This window comes from Halichoerus grypus, chromosome 7 (genome assembly GCF_964656455.1).
Source record: "Halichoerus grypus chromosome 7, mHalGry1.hap1.1, whole genome shotgun sequence".
In the NCBI taxonomy this organism is placed as follows: domain Eukaryota; kingdom Metazoa; phylum Chordata; class Mammalia; order Carnivora; family Phocidae; genus Halichoerus; species Halichoerus grypus.
This window is the reverse complement of record NC_135718.1, coordinates 22,616,972-22,630,862: the sequence shown is the minus strand read 5'-3', so window position 1 is coordinate 22,630,862 and position 13,891 is coordinate 22,616,972. Positions and strand designations below refer to the sequence as shown.

The window sequence follows — 13,891 nt, the reverse complement described above, 5'->3', positions numbered from 1 at the left end:
TGAGCCTGCTTGGGATTCTCTCTCTCCCTTTTCCACTGCTCTTCCCCTGCCTCTAAAATAAATAAATACATCTTAAAAAAAAAAAAAGCTCACAGCAGTCCTGCAGGAAAGAAATTCATTTAACTCTACCATAGTGTTTGCCAAACTCATATGGCCATAGCCCCTTTCCAGACCAAGGTCCCACACAACATGCTTGAGGAAAAGCTTTACCCTGGGTACCACCTTCCCCTTCGCTGCAGCCTTGACCCTTTGTTTGGTTTATTTCCAAGTTGTAAAGTCAACAATAAGGTGGTATCGGCTGGTGAAACCGTGCTCTTTGTATTCACTCTCATTCGAGCAAAGGGACTTTCTTGGAGAATTTCTACCTGCTCTAGTACTCTGAAACCCTGAACTACATTTCTAATTCATTTCTACATTTCTAATCCAGAAGTTAGTGAGGTCAAGGAACTTACAAAAGCAAGTTTGCCAAATCTTGAATTTCTTTTTGACTACAGCCTCCAAAGCAGAACTATACTGGGCTTCAATTACATGCCTGGAATATCACAAAATCCATGTGGTCTGAAATCTCTTTGCAGAAATTAAAGTGATATGGGAATGGCACAAACAGAATTTATTTAGAAAACAGAAAGAGTGGGGCGCCTGGGTGGCTGAGTCGGTTAAGTGTCTGCCTTCGGCTCAGGTCATGATCTCCGGGTCCTGGGATGGAGCCCCACATTGGGCTCCCTGCTCAGTGGGGAGTCTGCTTCTCTCTCCCTCTGGCCCTCCCCCCACCTCTCTCTCTGTCTCAAATAAATAATTAGATAGATAAATAACATCTTAAACAAAAAAAAGAAAAGAAAACAGAGCAAAAGGTTTTCATTTACAGTAAAAAGCACTCTTTCTTGGCCAACAGGCCTTTCTGTCAGTTCATATCCAAACCCAATCATGACAGTCTTAAGGCCTGCCATACCCTGTTGGGATAAAGCCATGATCCAGCAGGCCTAATAGCCAGACAGTCTGAGAACTCCAAGGAAGCTCTAATGATGAGTAAAGCAGTGCTGCTAGTTTTAAACTGAAGATGAGTCTTCAAGAACATCCAGTCATGGAGTTTAGGTCACTTGGCCAAGTAATGATAACTCTGGGTACCTCAAAGACCAAACTTATCACTGTAATTGACAGACAGGAAGAGAAAGATGCATTTTCGTTTTCTAGGGTTGAAAGTCAACAAGACATCCTGCTTACTTTGGAAAGTGTTTCTCAAAGTAGAAGTTTGCAGACTACCTGAATCAGAATCACCTGGAGAATGTGTGAAAATGCAGTCTCTTAGGCTTAACTTGAGGAAAAAAAAAAAAAAAAAAAACTACATCTCTAAGAATCAGTCCCAGAAATCTGGACATGTAACACACTACAAATGTCATTGTTCTGCATACCAGTTTGAGAGCACTGCATGTTAGGTCCCACCTACTACCATTCCTAAAACATCCAGTCCTTATCTTTAGAGTGTGGCTGACCTTTATATTCTCTGGGTCACTAATAATAAAACAAAACAAAAAACACACCCTTTGATTACTCATAGTAGCTTAATCTGGTTATGACTTCAGGAGACCCTGCTAGACTTCCTAAAAGCATTCAAGTCTCCCCTAAGAGAGTGCTCAGCCTTGTGGAGATTGATTGTATTGCTGGATCAATTCTCTATCTCCATCTATGTCCAAGCCTTCTACAATTTGAGTTTGAAGCTTTTTGTACCACCAAGTGAAATCTGTTTCCTCATCCCTTGAATCTGGGGTAGGGCGACAACATCATGTGGCCATGGAATGACATGAGAATGAGGGTGTGCCAGTTGTGAGCTTCAAGGCCTCTGCACTTTTGCTCTCTCTCGGAATCCCGTCATTGTCACGTATGAACACATCCAGAGTAGCCTGATCAAGCATGACAGACCATGTGGAGGAGAACTTAATTATCCTAATCAAGGCTGTTCTAGAGCAGCCTAGAGCCAGCAGATGCCCAACACCTGGGGCAGCCCAGGTAAGATCAGTAGAACTCCCTACCCAAAGATCCATAGCTGATTGCAGACACACAATGAGCACAGATAGAACCAGGACCATCCAGTTGATCCATAGACTCAACAGCAATAATAAACGCTCACCGTTAAGCCAGTGAATTTCTGGGTAGTCTTTGTTACACAGCAATAGCTTACTAATACCTTCTCTATTCAAAACTCTTCTCTTTCAACTGTTTAAATATCCAATTAGCAATTCTTATGTTTGGGCTCTACATTACTCACTTCTTGCTATGGACCTCTGCCTCCTCACTTCTTGCTATGGACCTCTGCCCCCACTGGCAGGGAGGCAGGATATGAGTAAGATAATCCTAACTATTCTCTTCTAAACCAGAAAACTTTACTAACGAAAAGGAATGCAATTAAAGTTTATGCACACACTATAGATATAATCCAGAACAGTCCTCCGTCACTCTAGATATACGAAACTTAGTGTCTAAAAAGTAGCTTGACCTAGGTTCCTGTGTCTTCTTTGTCTTTTACATGTGTTCTCCTGCCTTCTGTTTCCTGCCAATTTCTCTGGACTATGTGCCTTGCCTTCCCCTTGGGGAACTGTATCTGGTGCATCCTAACTACTTATTACTTCTACCTATGTCCAACGCGATGCATACCAACGTGTCCAACGTACCCTGTCTCTGAATGGTTCATCTGAGCACTCCCCCTTGACCATTTTTCACCCAAGAGTTTCTAGAAACACCTCACGCTGGGCCAACTCAGGCCAGTTACCATGTAGATATTTAAGGCTTCTTTATGGGCCCAGAAAAATCTTAGAAAAAAACGATGAAGAAAGAATCTATTAGAAGCTAAAGAGCAACCTCAGTGCTGGCCCCTGGTATATTTATGAAAGTATCACATTATGTAACTGCATTGGGGAAAGGGGTATGTTTAGATATCTTGGCATCTGTTTTTACTTGCCATAATACCATAATGGCTTAGTAGTTGTTGGAAGCCAATGGATCCACAACAGCCTAAATATTTGCAGAGGAAAAAAAAAAAAAAAAAAAAAAAAAAAAAAAAATATATATATATATATATATATATATATATATACATATACTTATCTGGGGCAAAAAAGAAGAAAGGAAAAATACTACTAGGATGACTTTATTCACAAAGACTTATAAATGGTAACTGTGTAGATAACAAGGCAACCAGAGACTAAAGGGACAGATGAATTTATTGGCTGTGGAAGAATTTCACTAGTATTAATTTCATCCCTAAATGGAAAATGTTATTGCAACAATTTATTTCACTTTACAGTTCAGAGCCCCACAACTCCACAATGTGGCATCTGCATCCATAATGATATGGCTTAGATTATACTGTATTTTCTAAAGCTTCTCGACTAATGCTAATTCTGCCTTCAAGTGGAAAGGATCTTTCTCAATGTGAAACTGTCAGGCAGAATTCATGATGTATCCTGACCTAGGCTGAAATTCTGGTTCCTCATCCCCTTCCACATTTACTTATAACATATCCAAGGGTAGCAACTGAAGCCCGGAAATATTAATTCTCTAATATCTCTGTGATAGTATCTCTTTAGTACACCAAAAAAAAAAAAAAAAAAAAGAAAAGAAAAAAGAAAAAAAGAAACTGAACCAGTTAGCAGCAACCACGGAGGGCCAAGATCACACAAGATAACAGTTTTATTAAAAACCCACACATACCCTTGACAAAGGACAGCTTTCTTAAACCCAACGGCTTAAATCAGGTGACTGCTAGACAAGACAGGAGGGGGTAGGAGGTTACTGTGTATTAATTTTTTTGTAATTCAACCTGCAATTTGAGGCTCTTCCTTTGAGAAATATTGACCTTTCACATTTTTTTATCATATGTATCCAAAACTCTGAAGAAGCCGAGGGTTGAAGAGCACCCTGATTCTCTAACACATGCAAGACTACAGTGAGATGCAGATGTATCATTTTCTGCTCACACTAGCACATTAATAGCATCTAGATAATATAATTTGTTCAACTTTCATAAAACTCACGGCTATTCAATTACATCTGCCACTAAGATTCTAGTTCACACTTTAATCATTTTTCAACTGCCTCACGGCCACAGCTCTTGGCTGGCCTTTGCCATTTGTCTAGATTATGGATAGAGTAGATCTCAGATTCAGAGACATGTTCCATTTTTTCCCCCCTTCCTCCCACTGTCATCTACCCATTCTGCCAATTAGGTTGGCTCCAGATAGGCGGAAAATTAGATTTTAATGTTTATTACTAATTTCCTCCTACACTTAATATCACAGACCCTTCTTTTTTAATGCATGCCTCTGTTTTAGTGGATGCTCTGAGCTGTAAATTGGATTTATTGCTGGTGACAGACATGCGTGCATGCACCTCCCCTTGTTATGCAGATGGTGTTGTGTCTGTGCAATGTTCTACTGGAGTGGTTGGTGAGCCTGGGGACAGATGTGGATGTATCTGCATCATTGGGGGAACTTGTTAAAAATGCAGATATTCAGGTATCACTCCTTGGGATTCGGATTCAGGGTATGTTCAGGGAGTCCTGAAAAATCTCTATTTTTGTGAAGCTGCCGAAGTCACCACCATGTAGAGTCGGGTCAAGAACAGCTGCTTTATCGCTGGGATGGTCTACACTGGATTGTGCAGAGTCTTTCCAACCATACCTGTTTTGAGGGAAGGATCAGTTTCAGCCCTTCTAGCTCTTCTAGGTCCTCTGTGGAGCAGCCCCTACCACCTCAATTTCAGTTTATTTATCCAATAAACCACTCCTGTGAAATGCAAATCATCCCCATAGTGCTGTTGTTTGTTAATTTAGTGTGAATCAATCGGGTTAGGTGTTGTGTTCTCAAATAAAATGTCAGTGTTATCCCTTGCTTGTCAGCTGAGTAACTTCCATTCTCATGCAGAGCCTCACCTCTTCTACCTTGAAAGAATGACACACTTTTAAGTTGCTTTCCCCCACTCCCACTCTCAAATATAATCACCAAATTTACTCATGACCATGGGTCCTCACAGCAACAAAGATACAGAGTGTGAAGTAGCTTGAAAGATTTGTACCAGCAATTAGGGCTTTGATCTATCCACTGTCAGCAGACCCCTCCAACCCAGGAACCTGCTAAAAGGTAGTAAATCAAAGCTCTGAGTTGAATATGTAGTCTGCTCCTGGGCTCACCTGAGTTTCAACTTCTTATTTCCAGCCTCGAGGGGGGGTTTCCATTCCTATGCTTTATGACATCAAACCCAACATGAACCACTAATCTGTGGCAACCAAAAAAGAGGCTCCTACTTCTAGGTCTCCATCTCTATCAGATAAATTACCATCTCTTGCCTCTTGGGTTGAAAAGGTCTTGTAAAATGCATAGATACTTTGTTAAAAAGAGAAAGGATTATTGACTGTTGCCCAAACTTATTATTATTATTTTTAAAAGATTTTATTTATTTATTTGAGAGAGAGGCACAAGCAGGGGGAACGGCAGAGGGAGAGAGAAGCAGACTCCCCGCTGAGCAGGGAGCCCGACGCGGGGCCCAATCCCAGGACCCTGGGATCATGACCCGAGCCGAAGGCAGACACTTAACCGAATGAGCCATCCAGGTGCCCTGCCCAAACTTATTATTTAAAAAATCTTTCTATCTGCCCCTTCTTTCCTTTTCCACATTCATCATACTTTGTAATTTCAAGGATGCATTAATGACAGTTGTCTCACTAGTCTGCGTGGACGATGAATAGCAGTTTATAATATAAATGGAGTATCAAAATAATGGCAGACTTGATTTCCCTGAATTTATCCCTCTCTCTTTCCTCTGCTCATAATTTCACCTTCAGGAGATACACCAATTAGGAATATTTAAGGATATATATCTAGATACACCAAACCACGTCAAACTATGCATCACTTTGTACAAAAACCACATATAGATCTGCCTCTGTTCAACGTAGTTCCTCAACATAGCATGCTTATTTTCTCTTTCTTTGGTGAACTCATATTCAACATTAGGGCTCATTTTTCTTGAGCCTTCTGCATGGAATATTCTTCATCTTCTTTATTTAGAATTAGCAAAGTTTCATGCAAATCATTTTCGTGCCTCAAGTCGAGCCAGTGTGGAGTGAATGAGGGTCCTAGCTCATCTCACATCCCCAGATGAACAGAATTTTGAAGGCATAATTGCAAAGTGAGGCACAGAGTCGTGTGAAGAATAGATGATAAATTTGAAACGGATCTCACCCTTGAGTAAATTCCAAGTTACTAGGGGCAATGAGAAAACTACTGGCATTACAAGGGTATTTTCTTAACAGCTTAGGTTTTGTTTTTCCATAAGTACCTACAGAGATCAAATGCTCTGCATCAGATTTGACGTCTTCCTGTGAGTCTTACTGGAAAAACTCTCCCTAGGATGACATCACAGCTCTTAAAATGTGGAAGAATATAGATAAATAAAAATAATATAAATAAACAAAAATTCAAAGGCCAGCGTAAAAGCATGGATGAGAGAGAGTTCCAGGGAGATGTCGCAAAAGATGTGAAGAAGGTCTGGTTTGATAAGGTCAGGAGAGTGCAATCTAAGGTGTTGACCCTGAGCTCTGCCATGAAGTGAGGCTGCTCTCCGACGTGGGGAAACACTCCTGCCAGTGACCAGGGCAGGGAAATAAATGCTGATGTGCAGACTTGCTGCAGTCTCCTTCAGGAACAGCCCTCCTTCTCGCTCGGTCTCTAGGTTCTCTTGTTCCGAGACGCAGAACTCTAATTTTTCTTCAATCTACTCATTTCCCACAATGTGTATATAAACAACTATAATACTTCCTGAAGGGATACCTGACATAAGAAAAACACCGAGATGCATTTTCTTTAGATGAGTGTTGGATACAGGAAGGCAAGGCTCCCCTCGTTGTTTAGTAAGAAGCAGCATGTCATGGAGCAGGTTCACAATTGAATAAACTGAACCTAAAGGTTAACTGAGGGAACGGGATTTTGAATCTATCTCTAGTGGTTATAAATTGATTACACATATAATTATTTATAAAAGCCATAGTTACTGAGCACCTGATATGTGCAAGTTCTCTGCCAGGTACAATGGTTACCATCATCATCATCAGACAAATACAGGTTTTAAAAACCCATGTGAGTTCAGAGAAGGGAGAGATGATAAAAAAGTAAAAGTAGTAAAAGTACTTTTTTCTAGTAAAGTCTCTAGAAAGACACCATGGAAATGCTGGCACTGAGCTGAGCCTTAAAATACAAAGAGGAGATGGAGAGAGGTGGCGAATGGGGGAGGGATATTCCGTTTGGGAACAGCATGAGCAAAGGTACACAGTCAAAACACTGGCATTTCTAGTCTAGGACCCGGCTTGATTGATTTCTACCCCTTTTTCCCACTGTCTGGGCTGTGTAACATCATGGCCTTTGTCCGCTAAACACGACCGATGCTTTCAGGTCCCAAAAGGCAAAAACAGCTACAGCCGGTCACAGTCCTCCCTCAACTTCTCCTTAACAGCTTCTCATTCTCACCCTGTTCACATGTAATTTAAAATCCCTTTTTTCCACAAAGAGAATTTCAGAAACAATGCTGTTGAGTGGCTGAGCTCTCAAGAGGAACTGAAGAGAAAGGGAGAAGCACAGGAATCACTAAGAACAAAACAAGGACTGCATTAGAAGTTGAGCTCAGTGTAGATACCAAAGCTAATGAATTCCCAGGTAGAACATGGGGCGAACAACCTAAATCCAGTCAGTCTCTAATGACATTCAGACCTAGAAGTGCTTACCTGCAAACAGGGAACTGAATTTGAAAAACAAAACAAGGCCAGTAAATTTCTGGAAGGAGACAGCTCTTTTTCCTTGGAGACAAACCAAATTATGCACTGCCTCTCTCACTAGCAACACACTCTGGCTCAAACATTTTTAAAAGAAGGCTGATGAACATCTGCTGGGCAATTAATGGAATGCAGCAGTGTGCTGTAATGGTCCCTGGGAAGGTATTAGCAATCCTGCTTAGGAGACATGAAATGTTGCAAACCGTCGTACTTTTTCCTTCTTTTTTTTTTTTAAATTTTTATGTCCTCCTGCCTGCAGGGGGGATGAAAAGAAGGGAAAGGGAGTGAGGTAGAACTTCGGCATCAAATACTCTTCCTCACTGTTTCCTCTTTTCCCCACTTATCTGCATCCTTTTCTTCCTAGCCAGCCAAATAGGAATGTGCTGATTTTAACTTAATGAAAGAAAGTGTGGCAAGTGTCTCAATCCACTGATCTCCCACCCAGTGTGCCACGTTTTCTAAGTGTGAAAGAATTCACTCTAGCGTCTTGGTAGACACAATCTACTACTCTGTTCAAATAGTTTACAACAATCAGATGGCCGGGGCCGACTCAGGGGCACTCTAAGGGAAACGGATACCTCACATACTTCACTTCCTCACCAGAGGTACCAAAGAGTGCCCATCTTTACATAAACCTTGTCTTTTGTAGTGACAGTCAGGCTGAGAGCGATGCTGCACCTGTGGGTAGGGCCAATTTTACCGCTTTTATGAGGAACATGGCAACACTCAACACAGACAAAGTTTCCAATTCCATTATTCTGTCAGCCCTTGATGTCCTCTCCCTTTACTCTTCAAACTGGAGCTGATTATTCACATATAAGTCTACATCTACTGCAGTCACTGAGCCAGTCATGATAGGAAGATCAATAATGCCAGTTGGTCAAGGTTTGGAATTATCCTGCCAAAAGGTCCTACTGTCAATCTAACAGAGAAGAACCCTGAACAACCCACAATGGTTGGAAGTCAAAGACTTTTCTCACTTCCTCCCAATTGCCTAGTCTAACACTGGGGTTTTGCCTCAAACTACTTTTTAATTTTACTCTCTTGATAATCTTGCATCATAATGATCTAGTCGTGGGGAGTCTTCAAATCTCAGCGGGTTTACATGAGCTCCCAGTAACATACCTTCCTTTTGGCCACCCCTTCTTCCCAGAGATCTGAGTCCTGTTCCCCAAGTTCCCAGTGATGGAATGAACCATGAACATTAACTGGAGAAGTTCCAGATCTTCCCAACTTTGCCATCTGGAACTTACATTGGTGGTATTAACTGTTCATGGTTACCGGGAATGGACTTTCTTTCCCACGTGGAACGATGAATCCCACACGGATGCTTTTGCATGCCTTTGCTGTATCCGTTTCCCTGGCCAAGCCCTGGCTAAGTCAGTTTCAGCTAATTACCACTTTTTTGATCCCTGTTTTTTTTAGCCTGATCCCAGCTCTACCAGTTGCCATTATAGGAAACTTCCTAAGTAACATTTGAAATTAGGTTTCAAATTCAGCAAGATATTCTGAACCATCTCTGGAGTGTGATATGAAAATCAGTTAAATAAAAATCAGGCACGTAGAGTAACTGATGGAAGATAAGTATGGGAATATGGGAGGAAGCAAAGGTGTGAAATGCAGGTGGCCTTCAGAGCTGGAGGAGTGGGGTTAGTTCTCTGCCTAATTTAACCTAGATGGTCCCCTTTCCAATAGAGGCCCCTGGTAGACAGTAAGGGAGTTTTTTTCTAATAAATCAAGCTACTGCACAGCAACATTTGTTGCCTGAAGATAGTGTTCATTTAGAAGCTGCACAACTGTACAAGGGGTGGGCTAAGCTGGCCGCCTCCCTTCAAATCCAGAATTCAGTATGGCCGCCTCCCTTCAAATCCAGAATTCAGTATGGCCGCCTCCCTTCAAATCCAGAATTCAGTATGGCCGCCTCCCTTCAAATCCAGAATTCAGTATGGCCGCCTCCCTTCAAATCCAGAATTCAGTATGGCCGCCTCCCTTCAAATCCAGAATTCAGTATGGCCGCCTCCCTTCAAATCCAGAATTCAGTATGGCCGCCTCCCTTCAAATCCAGAATTCAGTATGGCCGCCTCCCTTCAAATCCAGAATTCAGTATGGAACGTCAGGCTCAGCTGTTTTTAACCTCTGAACTCAAAGAGAACAAGTAGCTCTAGCTATTATAGGAGAGGATGATAAGGTTCAGCCTGCCACCTAAACAGGCTAGGCTGTCTAATTAATCAGTAAATCTATTTAAAACAATTTCAGGTTGTTACTTGCCACTCATGTGAAAATTTTGTCAGTGGCTTGGCTATCAGGATGACTACAACTGATATTTTTGTACGTTGTTTTCTGGTACAACGAGCCGTGTGTAATTGCCACGTGTCACCACCATTCACCAAAAACCAAAGGTCAACCTTTTCGTGGAAACCACTAATCTAGATCATCAAATGCCCTGAGATAACTTGGCAGCTTTCTTTCATGCCTTAGGCTTAAAGGGTTTTCTCATAGGTCTTGCTTAATTGTTCTCTATACTCTCACATTTTCTCAATTTCTTCATGGCATTTTCATCAGCAATACAATTCAGAAAGTAGCATTTGTTAATTTGTTCCCTGCATGGCTTTCCCCAGGCATGGAAGCTTCATGAGGGCACAGACTCTATCCTATGCTGAGGACATTGCTTGGCTCAGAGTAGGCAGGCACTCTAAATGCCTGTTCAGTGGATGAATTAGGATGGCAGGCTGGAGAACACAAAACCAGCTCTCCTCAATCCTCCTTGCTCTTAAGAGTCATCTTCTTCAAGGGATACTCTGAATCAGTCACACCTCCATTTAAACATCTTGATGGCTTCCCAGAGCCCACCAAATTAAGTACAAACTGCAGCCTGGCATACTTCCATGCTCCTCTTCCATATCCCATGCTCACAACAGTGACTTTTATATATTTGTTTTTTTGTTTTTTTTTTTTTTAAGGCAGTGGGAGTTTTTCTAAACAAAATATTTCATGAAACCTTAATAAACAAAGAAAAAATATGATCCGAACAGAAAAGAGGCTAGCAGCCAAACTGCTTGGCCTTCCTCTAGACTTAGGCACACCTCTGGAATCTCCAGAAATCCAAAGAATGGAAGTGGGAACTGCTGCTCTTTGTTTCCACTTATTCAGCATCCCCAAAGCTCTGGAGACTTTCACACTCCTTCTTTGGGGTTTTGGTGCTTGGAATGGTCTCTTGAGGTTAATCCTTTCCATCTTTTCCCAAAGACCATCTTCTCCATGAAGCTTTCCTGTATCATGAATACACACAGTTCCTTTCTGCTTTAAATTTCCTATACAACTTTGATTGTTAATAATAAAAAAAAGAAGGGAAAAATAGTTTACTATGTGCCAGGAACTACTCTAAGTGCATTGCCTGAATTAACTTCATCCTCACACAATCCCATGGACATCGGTGCTAGTGCCATTTCAAAGCTTCTGAGAAGTTAAGTCTCTTCTCAAGGTCTATATGGCAAGTAAGTGAGGGAGCTAAGACTGAAACCAACGATCTGGCTGCAAAATCGCAGTCTAAGTGCTTAAGTATATCACCTCTCTATATAAGCATTTATTCACTTTACTCATGAGATATCCGGCCATTGCCCATTTCCTGCACCTCACCACACCACCACGCTGTTACCATCCAACTATGCCACACCACAATCAGATTATATGGTTTTTGAGGCTAAAGACCATTTCCTATTAGCCTTTGTATTCCATGCAGCACCAGCACTATACTCTGAAAAAATAAGTACTCAATAAATATTGTTAATTTATTATTAATGTAACACAATAATATCTATTTCTATACACTTGGAATTATCTGAGTTACCACTGAGATTTCTACATAGCCTTAGTAGGAGGATCCCACCCCCACCCTGCTTTTCCAGGTGAAGAGACAGAAGCTTAATGATACTAAGACCATGCATGACCCACTCAGGGTTTATCTTGGTTATGGCCCTGTGCAATGCCTAAGTTCCAGTTATTTCTACTCATTATCCCAAAACTTAAAGAAAATTCTTTATAACATAAATAACTGAAAATAAGTTTTTGTAGAAAGATCGGAAAAAAGTTATTTGTAAGGTTAACTTTATTTTTAAGACTTCTGTTGAGAAGGAGCATGGCATCATTTGAGGAGTATGTATTTAGGTGATTCCCTGACAGTTTTTGCCAGTGACTAAGTAGGAAAGTCTCCTTATTCTGCTGTCTTACGGGTCCCTATTAGGGCAAAAACGCCAAGTAAGGGAACCTCCAAAGACTGGTGCTCTTATTTCTCATTAGCAGTGCCATCATTTCATCTATGCCAAAAAAGCGGATTGGGATCCCCCTTTGCTAGAGCCACCAGCCGGCAGCCACGGACCTGGAAACTGACCTGCTGTTAAGTGGGCTGCGTGGACAAGGATTTGGACCCCAGGCTTCAGCTCAAAGTGCACCGAGTTTTGGTTGAGCTTGTGGATCAGCAGTTCTGATATCTGAAAGAAGAAGTGTTACAGTGAGTGCCTCCAAAATTGCCATGCCGACAATAAACAAACGTGCTGAGAAATATTTACTGTAGTTACCAAGGCGTCCTAATGTTATGCCTCTGAATTCTATAAATGAGTCTTGTATCATTTTGAGTTTTTATTCCAGAATACGCACACATAGTGATTTTTAAAGCATGACCCGAGCTTACATCCTAATTGCTACAAAATAGGACAAACTATTAGTAAATACAAACATTTCTGCTCTTAAAAAATTATCCTGTGTTATCCTAGAAAATTCACCCCCAGTTTTTTGAAAGAGCATTTGTTATACACAAAAACGTAAAAGAAGTAATTATGTACACTTTATACATTCTGGTGAGATTTGTATGCATTAATTTTACTTCTTGAGAGTAGACTCCATCTTATTCCTTTCTGTGCTTCCTTCCTCTTCCCCTAACTGTACCCTGTGGCTTTCACAGAATAGATACTTTATGAATATTTATTGAACAGTAAATATAGTTTCACTAAAATAATAAATTATACAGTTGGAACAAACTGTAAGCACAATCTCAGTGATGCATTGGCTGATCCTTGTTTCCTGCTTAGGGACATTAGCTAAAACACTCCCCAGGCTGACACCTGTGTACTGGGCAGACCTATGGGATTCTGGGCCATGAAATACAGAACCCCAACAAAGGACAAAGAACCATGTTTGGGTAGTAACAGAATAAAGATAGGTTTGATAGAAAAGGTGAAACTGTTCTGTTCACTTGTTTAAAGTAGAAAATCCAGCTCAATTTTCTTATCCTTCTGAACAATTTCTGAAAAGCTATCAGGGAAAATCACGCTCCTATTATTTTTATCTGGACTCCTTACTTTATTTTTAATAGTCTAATCATCAATTTAATATTTTATTTAATAAGCTATTTAAGTCTAGTTAGATGCTTTCTTTTTTTAAAATTAATTTATTTTTTTATTTATTTGAGAGAGAGAGAGAGAGACAGCAAGAGGGGGAACACAAGCAGGGGGAGTGGGAGAGGGAGAAGCAGGCTTCCCGTGGAGCACAGAGCCGGATGTGGGGCTCGATCCCAGGACCCTGGGATCATGACCTGAGCCGAAGGCAGGCGCTTAACGACTGAGCCACCCAGGCGCCCCTAGTTAGATGCTTTCTGACAACCATTTTTTTTCCTTTTATAAAAATTTGTCCAGTTTCACTTAGCCTACTGAGTTGCCAAAATGACACCTCTGAATGATCTTTTTACCAATTAAGCAGAGCCTGATGGCTTTGTTTTGAAGCAGAGAGTCCCTGGCAGACCCCCCTATGGGTAATGGAACTGAACTGCCTTGCAGATGAACTTGTTTGCTTAACAACAGGAACTTGGGATGACTGTCAGTGACCTGCAGTTGAGCACCTGGGATCCAGTGCAAGCTCAGCATCTCAAACGCTTTCATTTGGCATACCATGCAGAAAAACAAGGCTGTGATACAATTATGTTGAAAACAACTTTCTCCTCTATATTAGGCTCTCTATTACTCTTTTTCCTGGGCACTGGGAATCTTCTGGAATGCTCCAGGTTTATAGGAACAGATTTCTAGC

General features: G+C 41.2%; 1 protein-coding gene across 5 annotated transcripts in view; it reads right to left on the bottom strand.

Moving 5' to 3' along the window:
• Window positions 1–13,891, bottom strand: part of SORCS1 (sortilin related VPS10 domain containing receptor 1) — a 520,496-nt gene that overhangs the window by 24,687 nt on the left and 481,918 nt on the right. For all 5 annotated transcript variants that reach the window (XM_078077135.1, XM_078077131.1, XM_078077132.1 and 2 more), the window contains exon 24: window positions 12,204–12,303. In XM_078077135.1, coding sequence (XP_077933261.1) covers window positions 12,204–12,303 — 100 coding nt within the window. The remainder of the gene's footprint in view (window positions 1–12,203; window positions 12,304–13,891) is intronic.